We start from the raw sequence: 22,374 nt of genomic DNA, 5'->3' as shown, positions 1-22,374 counted from the left end.
CATTCCTCCATTCAAGATCATCCAATGCAGAAACAGGTTCATCAAGGTCAGTCAGCACTTGTTGCATCCGCCATAAGACCTCCGCCTCCATAGCTGCGGGGGCAGGTTGGCAAAGTACACCGTTACTCTGCCACATTGTCAACTCTTCAGCCAGGATTTCAGAGTTGTCAACTGGCATTTCATGATAGTTCCAGGCAAAGGGAGCACCACCCTGCTGCTGAGCAGAGTCTAACAGCTGTTTGTAGGCGATCTCCAACTTCCATTCCTGAACGGCCAGAAACTCCAAATCTTCCAGTGCCCAGTGCACTTCTGAGACATTCAGTCTCCGCTCTCTGTGCTTCATTATTTCCTCTAAACGCCACTCCCGATCACTTCCAAAGTCAGGGTCCCTGGACAGCCTCCAGTGTAACAATCCCAGGCCATCGTAGTCAAAGCCTTCCGTGGGGCTGTCATCCGCTGTCCATGGGCACACTTGGGCTACATACCACTGGAGGGCTCTGTAGCTCTCGTCCAACCGCATTTCTGCCCGGATCAGCCTGCTTAACTCGGCTGTCCACTGATGGTTCGGCTGTTCCCCCAAAAACAGCATTTGCACTTCATACTGCGACCAGTACCTCACATGGACGGAGGGGAGAACTTTTCCCTGGTGTCGCTGCTCATGGGATAGCGCTTCCTTCCAGAGCTCACAGCGGACAGAATCAAACCATCCTAGCAGGACCTGCTCTGATACTGGTCCTCTGTGCTGTATCTCCTCTCGCAACCTCCTTCTGAATTTCTCATCCATGGTGGCTGGTATCTCTCCTCTCCTGCTATCCTGCTACCTTGGATCCAGGTGATGGTTTGGATGTGTTCACGGCAAGGAAGCACGATCCCACCATTCCCTCCACGGCTCTCAAGTAAGTCTTTCAGCATGGCTTTCCTGCAGGCTGGTTTGGAGTGTCCCAGTAACTGGAGAGTAAATCCCACTGCTGCCAACCAATGTAACAAGCCCCTTTTTCGCTCGGTTCCACTCTCCCAACACTCTATATAGAATCAGATTGCAACGCCTGATGGTTCGGTCATCCAGTGCTCCGGGATTAGAACTTCAGCTATGTGCCGTTCTAACCCAGTTGTGATAGCTCAGAACAAACACCAGGCAGGCTGTATGTAAGTTCAAACAGGAATCTATCTTTATTGACAAAATACAGGCTTTTATACACTCAACGTGGAGGTGCAGACCTCCTGCTCATATTACTCTAACAATACAGCTGTAACCTAATTAACCTAATTAACATGAGCTAATTAACTAATCCCTTTAGACAGCCTAGATGACTCAGACATGACCATTAGGCCAGACTGTCCTTCTTGTAGTTCAGAAAATCCAATCAACATTATCACAATCAACATAGACTCTTCTTCACACAATAGCAGAGTTAATTAACACAAATAACAATGGGGATCTAATGACTCTTAGATCCCATAGTAGACTTATTTACAATACACATTTTAGCAGACAATAGACAGACAGGTGTTGGAATTTACATCAGCATGTCCTAACAGTATCTGTCCCAGCATTATGAATCAGCCACTATTCCAATATGGCAAATCCAGGGTCCCCAGACATACAGCTCACAAAGAGCACCGTTCCCCCAAATGCAAGGGCCCCCGATCGATCGGCAAGAGGCTAGCATACAGTCCCCTCCAAAAGTCTCTTTCCCGGCTAGGTCTGTCACAATATATAGTTTGAAGACTAAGATTGCCTCCAGGACTTTTCCAAAGCCTCTCCAATCCTATGGAATGCCCTACCCCAATCTGTCCGCTTATCTCCTACTTTATTAGCTTTTAGACGATCCCTGAAAACCCTTCTCTTCAGAGAAGCCTACCCTACCCACACCTAACAACTGTATTTTCATTTTTTTCCATCAGCTCATCCCCTACAGTTATTACCTTTTGTTTCTATTTGACCCTCCCTTCTAGATTGTAAGCTCTAACGAGCCGGGCCCTCTGATCCCTCCTGTATGGATTTGTATTGTAAGTGTACTGTCTGCCCTCATGTTGTAAAGCGCTGTGCAAACTGTTGGCGCTATATAAATCCTGTATAATAATAATAATAATAAGATAAAGTAGACAGATAAGATAGTGATAGTTTGTTGTCGACTTACAGGAGAACTCCACTCTAGTTAAAAATAATAATATAGCAAATACAACTGCTGCAAAGGCCATGTAATGTTATTAAAAAATTAACTTTCAATTTCAATGCAGCCGTGTTATTTTCTAAAACTGTCCAAAAAATTAATTGCAACGTGGCAACCTGGAGGTGTTCTGTATACTGTTGGTGCACAGATTGCCCCCAGAAATCGAATTTCCTGATTACCTGCCTGTGATTGGCTCACTGACTTTTTTAGAAGTCTGCGCCAAGATACATTTAAAATCTTAGGCATCCTCTGTAATAGGAATTTCAGTTTTGATGATACTCCCTAACTGCCAGTTCACACCAGGAATCACACAGGAACATGCTGCGAATTCCTGTGCAATTAACACGAGGTGTGATTTGAACCCATTCATTTGAATGGGCTGAATCACATTGAACCACACCAAAAAGGAGTGTATGCACTACTGTAAAAAAAACACACTGCAAACAGATTGCATGGTATTTCTGCATCTGGGGTGTGACTAAAGAGTAGCTCCACTTTTGTTGAGAAAAAAACATTCCCCTCTGGGTGATTTATTTACAGTGCAAGGATTTTAGCAAACTTTGTTGCAGATTCCTACCTTTTGTTATTCTGAAGAAATCCGTGTGTGTTTGTCTGTGTCCATGTGGCAAGTAAATCTAATGGGAGTGGTTTCATAATTATCAATCAGCTGCTGCACCTGCACGGCTCTAGTGAGGAAATTGTCAGGGTCTGCATCACTTTAGACTTGATTTCCTATTGGGAGTATCTCACCAAAAATTGCCTTTTTTTGCAGGGGATGTCCGATATCTGACTTAGTGCAGACTTCTGGGAAAATCAGTGAGCCAATCACACAAACATAAAATTATGTTTCTAGGGGGCGTTCTGTACACATTCTGTGTACAGAACACCTCCAGGGAACAATACTGCATTGCATTTCACAGAAAATTACAGAGCTGCAGATTAAAAAGGAAAGGTCATTTTTAATAACATTCAAATACAATATGATTTGAGTCGCAATTGTATACGCTATATTATTTTTTCTTTTTATTTGCTCTTTTTTTTACCCATGAAACTGGAGTTACCCTTTAACTAAGTATTGACACCCGCTGCATATTGCAACTGCAGTGTGTTTTAAACGCTGTGCAGGAAACACGCACAGAACTCAGGTTTCCTGCAATGCATTCTGGGGTGAACAGGCCATAAAGGTTAACTTCTTCTAAAGGGATGCAAACGCCATAGTTTTCCTCATCAGGACACTGAGATTGCCCCAGGTGGTTATAATGAGTGCTGACACTTCCATTCAGGAACCAGTCTGGAAAGGACAAGGTGAAAAACACAGCTATTTCTTCAGAACAGAAAAAAGTAGGAATCTTCAACAAGCATTATAAAAATGATTTTACTCTACATAGATCACCCAGTGGGAATTGTTTTTTTTTTTTTTCTCAACAAAAGTGGAATTACACTCTACGATTGGACAGAGTATGATAATAAGGGCACTGCACAGCCATCACTATAAGATATACAAAACCTGCTAACAAGAATAAAAAAAATAAAAAAAAAAATATATGAAAATTCTTATGCCGCGTAGACACAAGCGGAATGTCCGACAGAAAAAGTCAGACGGAAGCTTTTCATCGTCTATTCCGATAGTGTGTATGCCTCATCAGACTTTTCTTTTAGAAAATTCTGACGGACCTAGAAATATAACATGTTCTAAATATTTCCGACGGAACCAATTCCTATCGGGAAAACCACTCGTCTGTATGCTGTTCCGATGGACCAAAAATGACGCATGCTCTGAAGCACGTACGAGACAGAAGCTATTGGCTACTGGCTATTGAACGTCCTTTTTCTAGTCCCGTCGTACGTGTTGTGCGTCACCGTGTTCTGGACAGTCGGACTTTGGTTTGACCGTGTGTAGGCAAGACCGCTTGAATGGAATTCTGTCGGAGTTACCTTCGGAGTTACCTTCGGAGTTTATTCCGACGGCAAAACCGGTCGTGTGTACAGGGCTTTAGAGAAACAATAATAAATGTTATGTTTATATCCCGTGTAGAAAATGCACAGGATTATGATGAACCTTATATTCCATATTTTTTTTAAGTGATTTCCTACAATGAAAGTGAGTCTCCTATTAAAGGATCAAAGATCATATTTGGGAAAACAGTTACACCAAACTTTTGCCACATGTTGAGCTGGAAATGTATGTTTTCTATTAACCCCTCTGATTCAGGATACTACATCCAAGGAGAGGCATGTACTAATTGTAAACACATCTTTATTTAATTCAGTAATTTTCTTTATTGTTTCTTTGTAGTAAATAGTTTTTTTTACATGATTTTGCTCCATGACGCAACTTAGGGGCCCTTGGTTAAATTCTGATCCATCCCACCGACCAATGCTTTCCATTTTTATTATTTATACATGCTTTTATTACCATAGCTTCCAACTGTCCCTGATTTCAAGGGACTGTCCCTGATTTGGAGCAATGTCCCTCTGTCCCTCTTTCCTCCTCATTTGTCCCTCATTTTGGTCTGATCCATATAGATGTGTATAAAATGCTCTATCTTTCAAAAAGTGTATTCAAGTGCTAAACATTTTATCCAATATCTAAATTGCTGCATTTTTACATTTTAAAAGCCAATATAAAGGAATAGTAGTGGTAAAAAAAAAAATACTTGTGGATTTAATTAACCTTTTTTTGGTTAATTCTCATTTAGGGGGTGTGGCAGGGGGCGTGTCCTATGCCTTCATACGTTTGTTAGTATGTGTCCCTTATTCCAATCTCAAAATGTTGTGAGGTATGGATTACCACTACACAATGTGAGCTTTGAAGCAGCTGCATGTAAACACCTTCACCCATGTCTTTATGGACCTTGCTTTACGCACTGGTCCAAATCATTTGGTGGAGGGGGGATTATGGTGTGGGGTTGTTTTTCAGGGGTTGAGCTTGGCCCGTAAGTCCCAGTGAAGAGAACTCTTAAAAGTGTTACTAAACCCAGGACCCTGCATTTACTATATCTGGTTTCCCACAGTACATAGAACATGGAAATGCAATAGTTTTAGTAAATACAAACTGCTAAATACCTTTTCTCATCAGCAGTTATATCAGACTTATGACTTCTTTCAGTGTCTGGTTAAAGCTTGTAGGAGGAGTTTTCAATCTGCTCTGATTGGCCTATCAAGCTGCAGGACCCCTGACCCTCTGTCTGGACATTGCTAATTGGCCCTGTGCTGATCACATGCACCCTCCCAAGGGAAGAAAAAAAACAAACTAACCCTCTAGCGCAGGGGACTCAAACTGGCGTCCCATGAGGCATTGCAAGGCTGACAGTTACAAGTACAACTCCCACAGGGAGAGGCATGATGGGACTCGTAGTTTTGCAACAGCTGGAGGGCCATCAGTTTGAGACCCCTGCCTAGCAGAAGCTGACAGTGGAACAGAGTTCTTTGAAGATATACCAACTAAGATTTAAAGAGTTAATAAACCCAGGACCCTGCATTCACTATAGTCTTGTGACGTCTTTCAATGTCCAGCAAATCACTGGTTAAATAAAGCTTGTTGTTCTCCCCTGATTGTCCTACGAGGCTGCAGGATCCCTGACCCTCTGTCTGAAAAGTGCTGATCGGCCCTGTGCTGATCACATGCACTCTCCCAAGAAAAAGAAAAAAACGCTTTAGCAATACACACCAAACTGAGCATGTGCAGCTTATCAGTGGCGTCTCCAGCTTTCAAATTTAGGGGGGGCACATGGGGGGACAGGGACAAAAGTAGGGGGGCAACTATAAAATGCATATATATATATATATATATATATATATATATATATATAAATATATATATCCTGGGGCCCTTTACTACGACCCCACAACGGGCCCTTTCACATGTTCTGCAGTGAGATCCCTTCCTACTGTATTGGGGTCCCCCAGGGTGGCAGAAAACAAGAGATATATGTCACCAGCATATCAAGAAAATATAAGGATCCAAAGCAGTGGGAGAACTATCAGGGTTGCAAAGGTTGTCTTGCCTCCCGGCCCTGGTGTTCTGTGGGGTTCCCCAGCCTCCTCTTGCTGTCCTGCCCCTGCTATTGACAGCGCTGGTCTGGCATCTCTTGGAATTTACAGGCTGGTCCTCCTGTCCTAAGGACGGGAGAAATCAGTCTGTTTTTTCAGTAACTGAAAGTCCTGGTGGAGTCCTTCCTGCAACTCACTCTTCTCCCTGCCAATGAGGATGCAGGTGAAGGAGCAGATCAGGCGGCCATGGTTGTGTGAACGCTCGCATTATGCAGTTTCAGCGAGCAGGGGAGGGGGAGGAATCACCCGCAGGAGCTGACTGGGGACTCTCTCCCTCTTAGACATTGATTTTTTGTAAAAAAAAAAAAAAAAATTTTTTTTTTTTGGGGGGGCACATGGTGGGGCACAGCATAATGTTGGGGGGGTCAGGGCCCCCTCTGCCTCCCCCCCCTAGGGTCGCCATTGCAGCTTATCCACTAGCCTCTGTCCCATCAGGAGATGGATTGGGGACTGTGGAAGGAGGGAGGATCAGAGAAGACAGGATCAAACAACCTTTTTACACAATGCACAGGATTAACCCCTTAGGTTCCACAGTGAGTATAACAAGCATTCTTTACTGCACATACAGACTGCTTTTACTGTTGTGGGTTTAGTAACACTTCAAGGCATCAGCATACTAAGACATTTGGGACAATTTCAATGCTTCCAACTTTGTGGGAAGAGTTTGGGGATGGTCCCTTCCTGTTCCAACATGACTGCTCACCAGTGCACAAAGCAAGGTGCATAAAGACATGGATGAGCGAGAGTGGGGTGGAGGAACTTGACTGGCCTGCACAGAGCCCTGACCTCAACCTGATAGAACACCTTTGGGATGAATTAGAGCAGAGACTGTGAGCCAGGCCTTCTCATCCACATCAGTGCCTGACCTCACAAATACACTTGGAAGAATGGTCAAACATTCCCATAGACACACTCCTAAACCTTGTGTACAGCCTTCCCAGAAGAGTTGAAGCTGTTATAACTGCAAAGGGTGGGCCAACTCAATATTGAACCCTACGGACAAAGACTGGGATGCCATTAAAGTTCATGTGCGTGTAAAGACAGGCTTCCCAATACTTTTGATAATATAGTGTCATTGAAATTCAGGGTGTAAATTAGTATTTGATTTTACAATTTAACCATCGATACTTTAAAGGATTTCTATACCAAAGAATATTGTATTCAGGTTCAGCATATGAATTCCTTTTTTATTTGACATACCAAGCTGCCCGAAAAAGGAACAGTTGGGACAAACCAAAGCATTCTTTGATTGGATGAGGTGGAGAGTGTGGCACTGGCACTGTCCCGCCTCTCCACCTCTTCCTATCAGAGAACAATTTGCACTCAACACATACTCTAAATGGCACCCATGCCAAGCGGCCGACCCCCTCTGTTCATGATGTAGCAGGGCAATATAGAGGTATCCCACAGGTATGGTTTATGCATAGTTACATTGGTTTAAGCTGGACCAATGTAACTACTATATGTATTAAATTCCATACCTAGAATTCTTCTTTAAAACAGAATACTTTGCCTACAATATCTAATAATCTGTGTAAAGTATGAATTTTATTTCCCGATTTTTATTATGAAATATTTTTTTTTGTGCTACAACTGTCATATTTCTACAGAATTTTTTCACTCTCAACAAGAAAACGCTAAATAACAGTTTTAATGCTTTGTTTATGGCTGGCCTCAATTTAAATTTGTTGTGAATGGAACACATTAGATTTTTTATTATATGATCAATATAGAGAGAAAAAAAAGAAAATGCAATAACACAGCAATCACTGATAACTCATCAAAGAAGTTTATCTGTAGTAGTACTGTATAACACATGGAATTCATGTTCTTGTGCCAAATTCAGATTTATTTACAGCTTATATGGAGAAGATTAGTGGATGTTACAAACCTCCTGTAATCAGGTCTGCGCATAGGTGGAGGATTATGCAGCTAAACACAATCATTGTGTGAATGTTGTATGACGTTGTAAGACCTGAAAGGGTCCATCAAACGATATACGTCCTTGTAAAGTCATGTGTAAACCCAGAACATTATCTTAAGGGCCTCCAGACTGTCTGCTTCCCAAAAATGATCTAAAGAGGACCTCTTATTAAAACTCACTCTTCTCATAACTCTGTGGGGGACATGTCAACATTAAAGTGGTTGTAAACCTCAGACATGGAAAATGACTGAAGCATGTCCCTCTATAGCGTGTACTTGTTTTTCTAATACCAAGAGGTAAAAAAGGTGACAAAGGAGGGAGCTCCAGCACCCAGCCTGTGCGAACCCTGCTTTCTGAAAGCTCACACAAGCTGTAAATATGAACTTTGAATGGCTGTAGAGAAGATAGGGCTGCAGATAAACAGTTATAACTTATGTAGGAGGATTTGTTTCATCTCATTGTATCAGTAGTCACTTCACTGGGTATATGTAACATACCTCCCAACCAGCCTGGATTCACCGGGACCGGCCCTGGATTTCAAGTAAATCCCGCAAATATGCGCTGAGTCCCGCAGTGGAGCCAAGTACCGGAACACGTTTCGGTACTTGACTCCACTAATGCCTCTGTCCGGTTCCCACCGCGCCGTGTACTGCCCAGCAAAAACAGCCCCCCACCTACTTTAATTTTCCCGCCCGGACAAGGATCGGGCATTGAACAGCACGGCGGAGTTCAGCAATGAGGAGAAACAAGCGGTCTCTGTGTTCTTCCAATCAAATGACATGATCTGATATGGTCACGCCTGGCAGAGAAATTAAACCTATCAGATCGGGTATATCAGATCGGGGATATTGCGGCTCTCCGCTCCTTGTGCGGCAGGAAGTTGTATTTCAGTGAGATTTCACTGAGTCAGCAGCATTGGGAATGCTTTCCTTCCCGGGGGTGAGTACCAATTACGGGAAGGCAGGTGCTGCCGGTGTTCTGTCATAATCTCCAACCTATCAAAAACTCCAACCGCTTATACTGCACATGCGCGAGCACGGGCACGAGAAGGACTTTCTTCTGCACGTCGGATTGCAACATAAAAGCCATCAACTACACCAACTCCTCTTGCCACCGCACCGCACTTGCGCGGTCTTCGTGTAACACATGAAAATAATTCCATCAGGCAGCAGTGCGCATGCGTGGGAACACTAACCTCCCCTGTCACATCTCCCGACTGTCTCACACACTTAAACCAAAGGAGATACATGGACAGTTAAGCAAAAATACAGAGTTTTATCATACGAGATTCAAAGCAATGAACATGATGAACTGGGAAGATAATGTACGGAACAATGTGCAGAACATTCACACTCGCATACATATCCACACATTGTTCTGTACATTATCTTGCCAGTTCAGGGGATGTGAGTCTTCCTGTGCAATCTGAACGTAAGATTGTCACGTAAAAGGTATCAAATAGACCAACTGCTCTCGCCGCCACAGCGCGCCTGAGACATCAAAAAGATCAACTGCCCTCGCCGCCACAGCGCACCTGAGACATCAAAAAGACCAACTGCTCTCGCTGCCGCCGCGCGCCTGAGGCATCAAAATGACCAACTGCTCTCGCCGCCGCATCGCGCCTGAGTCATCAAAAAGACCAAATGCTCTCGCCGCTGCAGCGCGCCTGAGGCATCAAGTAGACCAACTGCTCTCTCTCTGCTGCAGCGTGCCTGAGTCATCAAAAAGACCAACTGCTCTCTTGCCGCCGCAGCGTGCCTGAGGCATCTAAATGACCAACTGCTCTCACCGCCACAGTGCGCCTGAGTCATCAAAAAGACCAATTGCTCTCACCACTGCAGCGCTCCTGAGGCATCAAGTAGACCAACTGCTCTCTCCCTGCCGCAGCGCGACTGAGTCAAAAAGACCAACTGCTCTCTCGCTGCCGCAGCGCGCCTGAGGCTTCAAATAGACCAACTGCTCTCACCGTCGCAGTGCGCCTGAGGCATCAAATAGACCAACTGCTCTCTCACCGCCGCAGCGCGCCCGAGTCATCAAAATAACCAACTGCTCTCGCTGCCGCAGTGTGCCTAAGGCATCAAATAGATCAACTGCTCAGGCCGCCGAAGCACGCCTGAGGAATCAAAAAGACCAACTGCTCTTGCCGCCACAACACGCCTGAGGCATCAAAAAGATCAACTGCTCTCGCCGCCGCAGCACGCCTGAGGCATCAAATAGATCAACTGCTCTCACCGCCGCAGCGTGCCTGAGGCATCAAAAAGACCAACTGCTCTCACTGCCGCAGCGCGCCTGAGGCATCAAATAGACCAACTGCTATCTTGCCGCCTCAGTGCGCCTGAGGCATCAAAATGACCAACTGCTCTCGCCGCCGCAGCGCGCCTGAGTCATCAAAAAGACCAACTGCTCTCGCCGCTGCAGCGCTCCTGAGTCATCAAGTAGACCAACTGCTCTCTCCCTGCCGCAGCGCGCCTGAGTCATCAAAAAGACCAACTGCTCTCTCGCTGCCGCAGCGTGCCTGAGGCTTCAAATAGACCAACTGCTCTCACCGCCGCAGCGTGCCTGAGTCATCAAAATGACCAACTGCTCTCGCTGCCGCAGTGTGCCTAAGGCATCAAATAGATCAACTGCTCTGGCCACCGCAGCGCGCCTGAGTAATCAAAAAGACCAACTGCTCTTGCCGCCACAGCATGCCTGAGGCATCAAAAAGATCAACCGCTCTCACCGCTGCAGCACGCCTGAGGCATCAAATAGATCAACTGCTCTGTCCGCCGCAGTGTGCTTGAGGCATCAAAAAGACTACTTGCTCTTGTCGCCGCAGTGCGCCTGAGGCATCAAAATGACCAACTGCTCTCGCCGCCGCAGCGCGCCTGAGTCATCAAAATGACCAACTGCTCTCGCTGCCGCAGTGCGCCTAAGGCATCAAATAGATCAACTGCTCTGGCCGCCGCAGTGCGTCTGAGGAATCAAAAAGACCAACTGCTCTTGCCGCCACAGCGCGCCTGAGGCATCAAAAAGATCAACTGCTCTCGCCGCCGCAGCACGCCTGAGGCATCAAATAGATCAACTGCTCTCGCCGCCGCAGTGTGCCTGAGGCATCAAAAAGACCAACTGCTCTCGCCGCCGCGCGCCTGAGGCATCAAAATGACCAACTGCTCTCGCCGCCGCAGCGCACCTGAGGCATCAAGTAGACCAACTGCTCTCTCGCTGCCGCAGTGTGCCTGGGTCATCAGAAAGACCAACTGCTCTCTCGCTGCCGCAGCACGCCTGAGGCATCAAATAGACCAACTGCTCTCACCACCGCTGCGAGCCTGAGGCACCAAATAGACCAACTGCTCTCACCGCCGCAGCGCGCCTGAGTTAAAAAGACCAATTGCTCTCCCTGCTGCAGCGAGCCTGAGGCATCAAGTAGACCAACTGCTCTCTCACCGCCGCAGCGCGCCTGAGTCATCAAAATGACCAACTGCTCTCGCTGCCGCAGTGTGCCTAAGGCATCAAATAGATCAACTGCTCTGGCCACCGCAGCGCGCCTGAGTAATCAAAAAGACCAACTGCTCTTGCCGCCACAGCATGCCTGAGGCATCAAAAAGATCAACCGTTCTCGCCGCTGCAGCACGCCTGAGGCATCAAATAGATCAACTGCTCTGTCCGCCGCAGTGTGCCTGAGGCATCAAAAAGACTACCTGCTCTCGTCGCCGCAGTGCGCCTGAGGCATCAAAATGACCAACTGCTCTCGCCGCCGCAGCGTGCCTGAGTTATCAAAATGACCAACTGCTCTCGCTGCCGCAGTGCGCCTAAGGCATCAAATAGATCAACTGCTCTGGCCGCCGCAGCGCGTCTGAGGTAATCAAAAAGACCAACTGCTCTTGCCGCCACAGCGCGCCTGAGGCATCAAAAAGATCAACTGCTCTCGCCGCCGCAGCACGCCTGAGGCATCAAATAGATCAACTGCTCTCGCCACCGCAGTGTGCCTGACGCATCAAAAAGACCAACTGCTCTCGCCGCCGCAGCGCGCCTGAGGCATCAAAATGACCAACTGCTCTCGCCGCCGCAGCGCACCTGAGGCATCAAGTAGACTAACTGCTCTCTCGCTGCCGCAGTGTGCCTGGGTAATCAGAAAGACCAACTGCTCTCTCGCTGCCGCAGCGCGCCTGAGGCATCAAATAGACCAACTGCTCTCACCACCGCTGCGAGCCTGAGGCATCAAATAGACCAACTGCTCTCACCGCCGCAGCGCGCCTGAGTTAAAAAGACCAATTGCTCTCGCTGCTGCAGCGAGCCTGAGGCATCAAGTAGACCAACTGCTCTCTTGCTGCTGTAGCGTGCCTGAGGCATCAGATAGACCAACTGCTCTCTCACCACCGCAGCGCGCCTGAGGCATCAAAATGACCAACTGCTCTCACCGCCGCAGCGCGCCTGAGTCAAAAAGACCAATTGCTCTCACCGCTGCAGCACGCCTTAGGCATCAAGTAGACCAACTGTTCTCTCGCTGCCGCAGCGCGCCTGAGGCATCAAATAGACCAACTGCTCTCACCGCCGCAGCGCGCCTGAGGCATCAAATAGACCAACTGCTCTCCACCACCGCAGCGCGCCTGAGGTATCAAAATGACCAACCTCTTCGCCACGCAGTGCGTCTAAGGCATCAAATAGATCAACTGCTCTGGCCACCGCAGCGTGCCTGAGGCATCAAAAGCACCAACTGCTCTCACCGCCGCAGCGCGCCTGAGGCATCACAATGACCAACTGCTCTCGCCGCCGCAGCACACCTGAGGCATCAAATAGATCAACTGCTCTGTCCGCCGTAGCGTGCCTGAGGCATCAAAAAGACCAGCTGCTCTCGCCGCCGCAGCGTGCCTGAGTCATCAAAAAGACCAACTGCTCCTGCCGCTGCAGTGCACCTGAGGCATCAAATAGACCAACTTCTTTCGCCACTGCAGCGTGACTGAGGCATCAAATAGACCAACTCCTCTCTCACTGCCACAGCGCGACTGAGGCATCAAATAGACTAACTGCTCTTGCCGCCGCAGCGCGCCTGCGCATCCTGCATATCACACACTAAAAGAATGCCATCAAATACTCCAACTGCTGTGTTTATTCTGCACCCTCCAATTATCTCCTTTGCTTTATATGTGAAAGAGCCGATCGGAAGATCAGACAGGGGATGTCAGTCTTCCCACGCAGGCGCACTGCTGCGATTTCACTTCCAGTATTTGAAAGGATTCTTTTAGCCTGTGAAGTTCAGGCGCGATGCGGTGGCGAGAGCAGTTGGTGTATTTGATGGCTTTTACGTGACAATCTGACGTGCACAACAAACCTCTTCTTGTGCACGTGCTCAGCCTCAACCGCGTCACTTCCGTTGAGGCTACGTCAGAAAACAGCTGTTCGCACCTCAACCGCGTCGCTCCCGTTGAGGCTACGTCAGAAAAGAGCTGTTAGCACGGCTTCACCGCACATGCGCATAATTTTTTTTTCGGGTCAAGAAAAATTGTAGACTCGAGCGGCGTGCCAGCTGATATATGACATCAGCGGGAGTACTGCATCCAGTCCCACCCTCGCCACTAACACACCCTAGGCTGCTCTGGAGAGGGGGGCAGGCCCCGTGCATATGCATGTATGCATACCTCCCAATTTTTTGAGAAGGGAATGAGGGACACCTATCAGCAAAAGTATGCAGGGATAGGACACACCCCTTGCCACACCGACTACTATTCCTTTATATTGGCTTTTCGAATTTACAAATGCAGCAATTTAGGAATCAGATGAAAGGTTTAGTGCTGGAAAACACTTTTTGATAGATAAAAAGTGCATTTTATATACAACTATATAGATCAGACCAAAATGAGTGACAGATGAGGAGGAAAGAGGGACAGAGGGACATTGCTCCAAATCAGGGACAGTCCCTCGAAATCAGGGACAGTTGGGCGCTATGATGTATGTGTCACTGGAGCTCGGATTGAAAGAGCGTTGTCAGTGGGGGGGGCCTGAATAGCTGTCAGAATGTTGATCCTTATGCCCAAGAGCTTGCAATCTATGACAATGACCTACAGTTTAGTTGCTAATATAAGAAGAGCTGTGTCTATTCTGATCTCTGTCACTCTGTTATTTTGAAAACCTAAACCCCATAGAGAATCTGTGGGGTATTGTCAAAAGGAAGATGAGAGACACCAGATACAACAATGCAGACAAGCTGAATGCCGCTATCAAAGCAACCTGGGCTTCCATAACACCTCAGCAGTGCCACGAGCTGATCACCTCCATGCCACGCCACACTGATGTAGTAATTCATGCAAAAGGATCCCGACCAAGTATAGAGTGCATACTATAATGTACATGGACATACTTTTCAGTAAGCCAACATTTCTGTATTAAAAATCCTTTTTTTTTTATTGGTCTTATGTATTATTCTAATTTTCTGACATACTGAATTTTGGGTTTTCACTAGCTGTAAGCCATTATCATCAAAATTAAAAGAAAGAAATGTTTGAAATATATCACTCTGCGTGTAACTCATCTATATAAAATACATGAGTTTTATTTTTTGAATCGAATTACTGAAATAGATTAACTTTTTGATGATATTCTAATTTTATGAGATGCATCTGTATATATCTATATACAGTCTCCTTCACTTTCCTCCTGCACACACACACACTTGCTTGCCCCAGCTGAATCACTCTAAGATGATCTGACAGGCTCCCAGTCAGATCTTAGTAACAGCCCCTTACAGGCAGGAACCCGTAGGCCCCTTTTTAGTGTAGCTCAAATGTAGTGAAGCAGCATGTAACTTCTCCTCTGTGGCCACTGATCCCAGCACCACCTCTTCAGGCACTGCCAACCCACCTGGTTCCAGCTGCCCATTTCACCAGCCCTCCTGCCTGCCTCTCCACACCAATCCTCCCAACTGACTCTTCACCAGCCCACATGGCTGACTCTCAGGAGATCACTCAGGGAAGGATTGAAGATTTAAGCCCACCGCTGTCTTCAAGGGAGACTGGCTACATGTGGCAGTCTCCCCCCTTTGTTAGTCCCCACAGAGTGACTGCTCACTCTGTCCTCTCCTGCTCCTGTGCCTCGGGGAAGACCTCCTCCTGTGTGTTTTAGCAGGATTCTTCCAGCACCCGAGCCCAGGCAGATCACCCCCCCCCCCCCCCCGCCAAGGCTAGGGGACACCCCTGGGGGCCACCAACAGCCTCCTTAACACTGAATCTCCATCTTCCACCCGACTGCCCCTGCTGAGTCAGAGTATGGTTTGCCTAGACTCACTCCTAGCACACACTAGAGGGTGCTACATCTCCTAAATGTACCTGCAAATCAAACTCAAGCAAATTCACCAACCATTACTGTTGAGGTTTCAAAGGAATACGAAACTAGGGACTCTTTCAGCCTATGAGGCTTTACCTGTACCTAAATTATATTACTTTGGGGGTAAACAGGTCCTTTAAGCAAACTTCTTTATTATACAGATGGTTGGAACAATACTTGCCAAGAACGTGAATACTGAATAGTATTATATGTGCCTTTAGCATGTGCTTACCATTTGTGTTTGGCAAACAGATGCAATGCATGCACACTGCATTGCCATCTGCTTGTAAAGATATTAATCCACTACATATCAGGTAAACAGAATATGCCTTGTTTATAGGACTGTAACACAGAAGCTCAGATCCTTCAGAAATTTTGCGAACAACAGGTCAGTAGCAAAATACAAACGCTAGTGTGCAAAAGTCCTACAAATGTCTAGAGCAGAGCTACAGCCTACAACTCCAGTAAACTGTATGTAACCGTTCCGCAACCGCGTGCATCTAAACAAGGCCTTACTGTCTGGCCAGCAGACTGATTCTATTGACGCAACAAATTTCTTAAGGTCAAAACCACAGATAACAGAGGAGAATGGCTGACATCTGGAAACAGAAGTTCACATACAGTGTTAGACATCTGTAAGCTTTGCTGTGGTGGGGGAGATCATAGAGACATTTGTCAGTGTAATAAGAACTTCGATCAATGCTGGAGATGGGAAACTGGTTTACGTTGAGTTTTAAATGATAACTGGACCATTGATCTGTGGAAATGTCTGCCACATCTTGGGAATTTGCATCAAGAGTGGATAAAATGTTACCAGATTTGTTGTGCTGTCTATCTATCTATCTATCTATCTATCTATCTATCTATCTATCTATCTATCTATCTATCTATCTATCTATCTATCTATTTCTATGATTGGACTAGTGATCAGTGGAAATACCTGACACACATCTTGAAAGTAAATTTGCTTCAATTTACATCAAGATACTATACTACCACATTCCTTAGGAGACACATATTGGGTAACGCACCTCATGCATGCATGTCCTTATCACAGATACCACTATACAACCTCTTTAGAACCTCCAAAATATGTAAACGATTATCATATCTGCCAGGATGTATCAATAAATGCTCAAGAATACAAGAATAAAGACATATTATAATAAAACTCATATATACTGGTCATAAACATAATTGTCCTTCATATTGGTATGCTTTCAATGACGTCTCTGGAAAAAAGTGTTTCCAGATGTTCAGAAATATATATAAAGTGGGAACCACTAACTCCCAATTCGCTCTTATGACCCATTTACTGAATGCCACTAAGCTGGTTAAAGCCAAGGCCAAGGCCTGATTATCACTGAACATCCCCTTCTCAGCAGTTAAGTCAAAAGTGCATTGCACCTTGATAAACGAAAACTTGACAGTCCTACTCCAAAACACAATGCCAAAGTCCTGCAAATTTGGGACCCTTGGGTCACAGAACTCCTCCCAAGCCTTTTGATTGTGGGCTGCTGGACTTATGATACATTTAATACTTCTGCATTCTGTTCTCAGTCGCCCAGAACCCTCTCCGACCTGACTCATGCCCTACCCTTCCCCTTCTCGCTGATCCTTTCCTTGCCCTTTTCCTTTCCTTCCCGATTCCTCATGTGACATGTGGTTATGCTCTATTGTGCCATCTGCATATATTCTCACTACATGCAATGATTACTAATGACATGCATGTAGACAGGTTGAAATATGTAGGTACCTGTAAGTTAGCCGCTGGCCCAGGCTAGAAGAAAGGGTTAACTGTTGTAAGCTCAGTTCCCAAGCTTTTTGATCCCAGCCAGCCCACCTGTGCTATAAAAGGGGGAAGCTTAAGGTCCAAGACCTTCTTCTTAGTCGATTTGGTTGGTTCTGTTCTGCTAGTGGTATTGGGACTGCTGCACCTTGCAGTCCGCTGAAGACACCTGGGACTTTCGGAGACATCCAAGTCATGGAGAATGCTAAGATGGACTCTCACCTCATAGAGGTATGCTTGGGCAGCCAAACTACTGTAGCTGGCCAATAAAGTATATTGAACAAGAAAAATATTGAACAAGAAATATATATATGAGATGGCCACGTGTCCATCAGAGAGTACTTGAAATGATAAAAATGTTCCTCAGGTTTCCTTATAGATTTAGGGAAATATATTGGAAAACCTTATAATCCTTAATTTTTAAGTCCAGTCATATATCTACAGCCAACAAATATCAAACATGCGTACCTCCCACCTTTTTGAGATGGGAACGAGGGAAACTTATTAGCAAAAGTATATAGGCATAGGACACACCCCCTGCCACACCCCCTGAAAGCATAATTATACAAAAAAAAGTATTAGTTAAACCCACAAATGCTTTTTTTACCACTACTATTAATTTATAGTGGCTTTTGAAGTTTACAAATGCAGCGATTTAGAAATTGGATAAAATGTTTAGCACTGGGAAAATAATGCATTTTATATGCAACTATATAGATCAGACCAAAATGAGGGACCAATGAGAAGGAAAGAGGGACAGAGGGACTTTGTTCCAAAACCTACTTTCTATGCATTTTTGATGCAGAAAAAAAACGCACTGGACTGCATGTGGTGTGAACTGGCCCTTAGTCAGTACAGTTGTTGTCCAAAAATACAATACAAATACATTGCAACACATGACATCACTTCCGTTTTTTTTTTTTTTCTGCCGTATGTGAATTTTTGTAACCTATTCAATTTCTACTTGCAACTATTAAGTGTCAAAAGTTGTACGATCTGTCGTACGATATTCAGATCGTTTGTACAGGCCATTAATCCTTGGCCTGCAATCCATGGTAGACTCTTTGGATGACTCATTAGGCTTCATGCACACTGGACGTTTTTGGACATTTTTACAGCAGCTGTTTTTGGCTTCAGACGTTTTTTTCTACAGTCAATAAACTCTCCATCATGTTATCCTATGTGTCCATGCACATATAGGCTGTTAGCAATTGTTTTTGGCGGGGGCGTTTCTTGGCTGTAAAAAAGCCCAAAACTAGTGCGCTCTGAGAGGAGTTTTTCAGCTGTAAAAACGCTCTAATGTCCAAAAAATGCCGATAAACACTCAAAAACGTGGCTTACCAGAGTTTTTTTTTTTTAGCTAACTCTAAAAGACGCTGAAAAAGGCTATTGCAAAAACATTGAAAAACATTGAAAAATTCACTGCAAAGCTACTGGCATTTTTATAACGTTATTATAACATCCAGTGCGCATGAGGCCTAAAAGTGATTGTAAATGATCACCTTGTAAAATAACCCATTCAGTGCAAAACTGAAATGAGAGGCAAAATATTTGTGTATAGATAAAAAAATATCAATGGCTGTGCGGGGGGGTTGGAGGGCGTGTCGGGACAACTGATCATTGGAGGAGATCAGGCTGATTTCCCAGCATAGCTAGAAAACCATGATGTGTTCTGCTTAGTGTGTTCACATAATTGAGAAACTTTCCTGACACCAAGAGAAAAATGGTGACAGGGGACGGATCCCTAGCTCAGAGCCTCAGCTCTGTTCATGTGTGCTGTGTGAAGGGGGGGTGTGTCCCTTTCCTCCAATCAGCTCTCAGAGCTCTCCTCACTGAGCTCTGCAGAATGTAACTTCAGCTATCCATCCCCTTTTTTCTGAACTCTCAGACAAGTCAGCACTTTGAGAAGAGAGGGTTTCAGATAAACAGGTACAATTTATGCAGGGGAATTTATTTAATCTCCTGTGGCCAGTCACTTCACTGGGTATATAGAAGGGTTTACAGCCACTTTAAGGTAATTATTCACAGGTGTTTGTTTTTTAAGTGAAGATTCTCAACCTATTAGAAAATCATTTCTAATGTCTGTGAATTTCACAAACAGATTTTGTGGATGTGTTCTAAAACTGTATGTAAATCTTAACAATAACCTTTCTTATAATATACCTCAGAAAGCAATTTGTTATATAGTAACTACACTGTTATCAGTTAGTATTGTCCCATGTTCTCACTGTGGACTACAGACCCACCTTCCCGCTCACGTTTTGGAAATAAGACAAGGAGGAGGTATTCTGTAGTCCTAACACACTTCTTGTCCTAGGGTGGCAATGCTGTTTCACCATAGACACATTATAGCAGATGGTGTAAAAATACATTTTGTATCAGCAGCCAATCGTTGTACACCTATGTCTTTTCCATGATATTGAACTGTGCGTGAGACTCACTAATGGAACGTTCAGCTGCAAATGGAATCTACGGTGGGCATCGGGCCAAGTCTCAATCCACATAAACTATGCAGATCACACAAGTTGATGGTGTAGAACCAGCATGATGCATCTAGAGTGTTGCTCCATCATCATAAGGAATGACACGATCCTGACGGATGCACACAATATGGGATTTGTTTATTGAATACCGCTGTTAGATATGTGGGAAAATCATATGTACACATCTCACGTTGTGGACATACTGTATGTAGGGCAGTTCATTGTGAAAAAAAAGATTTTACTATTGATCTGTAGAAGGATCTGGATTATATTATGGACGAAAATTCCTTCAATTTGCAGCACATTTCATATCTATCTATCTATCTATCTATCTATCTATCTATCTATCTATCTATCTATCTATCTATCACAAAGCAAACACATTTTTTAGCATTTTCGTTACACAAATAGAGCTTTCTTTTGGTGGTATTTAATCACTGCTGGGTTTGTTTGTTTTTTTTACAAAAAAAAAAAAAAAAGGCCAAAAATTATGAAAAAAAATTTTTTTTTACTTAGTTTCTGTCAGTAAATTTTGTAACTAAGTAGTTTTTCTCCTTCACTGATGTGCGCTGATGAGGCAGCACTGATGGGCTGAACTGGTGGGCATTGATGAGGTGGCTCTTATGGGCACTGATGAGGCAGCACTTATGGGCACTGACTAGGTGGCACTGATGAGGGGGCACTAATATGCCGCACTTATGGGTACTGATTAGGCGGCACTTATTGGCATTGATTAGGTGGCACTGATGAGGAGGCACTAATATGCCGCACTTATGGGCACTGATGAGGCAGCACTTATGGGCACTGACTAGGTGGCACTGATGAGGGGGCACTAATATGCCGCACTTATGGGCACTGATAGGTGGCACTGATATTTGGCACTGATGAGCACCAATAGGCGGCACTGATGGGCACTGTTAGGTGGCACTGGTGGGCACTGATAGATGGCACTGGTGGGCACTGATAGGTGGCATGGATAGGCGGTACTGATGGGCATTCATGGGCATTGATGGGTGGCACTGATGGGCGACACTGATGGGCACTGATCAACAGCAACGATGGGCATTAATGGGCAGCACTGATAGGCGGCACTGATAGCCAGCACTGACTGGCTTCCCTAATGGGAACTGATTGGTGGCACTTGTGGGCAGTGGTGGACACTGATTGCTGCCACTGGTGGGCACTGATTGGTGACACTGTTGGCGCTATATTGTAATCAGGGCACTGATGATCAGTGCCTGATTACATGTGTAAATGTCCCCCTGCGTGGAGATGCCGCTGATTGGCTCTACTCACCACACACTCTGTCAGTGTGAGGCGAGGAGCGCCGATTACCGGCATCTCCGTGTTTACATGTGACCGGCTGTGATTGTGATCACATGGTTAAAGAGCCACGGATGCGGCTCTTTACAGAGATTGGGGTCCGCCGTGTCCTAGCAACACGAGAGCGGCTGTTCTGGGACGCCTTCGTATGACGGCGTCCCAGAACGAGGGCCGCACCGCCCCGCTGTCATTTGACGGTGGGCGGGCGGCAACTAGTTAATCAAAAGACTATGACTAAAACTCAAAATTTGATGTCAAAATTAGCACTTGTTATATATCACAACAGGTAAATCAGTGTCTGTAGTGCATGTTAAAGCCTTAATACCATCAATAATAACAGGACTATATAATATGTTTGGCAATTCTAGAGAAATGCTTAAATAATGCATTACAATTTAAATCCATTAGATTTTAGTCAACTAAAATGTACTGGAGATTTTAATCGACTAAAATACGGCTAAGAATAAAACAATTCAGATGACTAAAATACGACTGAAACTAAAATGTAATTTTAGTCAAAAGACTATGACTAAAACTAATCGCAATTTGACGTCAAAATTAATACTGATAATGGGCATAAATGTTGGACAAAAGTGAGTTTACTGACATATTTCCCATGGGGTGTTGACTGGCTCAGCTCTTTAGCTTCCAACCAAAACTTAAAATGCTCTGAATGGACTGGCCCTTCTGAACAGCAGAACTCACCTGGCAAAAAATATTCTTGACATAATCTCCACACAGTTCCTGCTCCTTATAGTCAAAGTTGTCCATGACCGACCAGTATTTCTCCGCTATGATGTTGTCCTTTTGCTGGTCACAGCATCCAAACTCTTGATACAAGGAGCAAAACTCCAAGTGTACAGGGGGCTTGAATGGGGGTCCAGAATCCAGGCACTGCGGATGACTGAAGACTCCTGTCTGGATGAGGATTATAAAGGATGATAGAAGATAAATACCTTTGAAGAAAGTTCCTTCTCCCCAGTGTGGACACAACAACAAGGAGCATCCAAGAGCTGCCAGGCATGTAGTCATCTTTACTGACATCTACTACTCACATCCTGTGGCCCCCACACTTCAGCTTGTGTGTGCTTCTTTTTATACCAGCCCTGAGCACTCCCTCACCACTCCAGAATCTTCGTCTCCACGTTGTCTCATCCATTCCTGATCTTTACATGTCCTGCTCATCCATTTTCATCATGAACCCTCTCAAAGATCTGTTGCAGTTTCTAGCATTTGCTCAGTTTGTCACACTTCATTCCTTCCTCAGCATCCAGCTCCATCTGCATTTACACGTTCCCACAGCTTTTGCTTTTCCAAAGTTTTCTCCCC

At 45.2% G+C, this 22,374-nt stretch overlaps 1 protein-coding gene across 1 annotated transcript in view; it reads right to left on the bottom strand.

Moving 5' to 3' along the window:
• HHIPL2 (HHIP like 2) overlaps nt 1-22,077 on the bottom strand; it is a 106,631-nt gene extending 84,554 nt beyond the window's left edge. The window contains exon 1 of the mRNA XM_073628973.1: nt 21,751-22,077. Coding sequence (XP_073485074.1) covers nt 21,751-22,077 — 327 coding nt within the window. The remainder of the gene's footprint in view (nt 1-21,750) is intronic.
• Between the last annotated feature and the right edge of the window lie 297 nt (nt 22,078-22,374).

The sequence above is a fragment of the Aquarana catesbeiana genome, linkage group LG04 (genome assembly GCF_042186555.1).
Source record: "Aquarana catesbeiana isolate 2022-GZ linkage group LG04, ASM4218655v1, whole genome shotgun sequence".
In the NCBI taxonomy this organism is placed as follows: Eukaryota; Metazoa; Chordata; class Amphibia; order Anura; family Ranidae; genus Aquarana; species Aquarana catesbeiana.
Note: the sequence above shows the minus strand (reverse complement) of the source record. Positions and strands in the feature narration are given on the sequence as shown.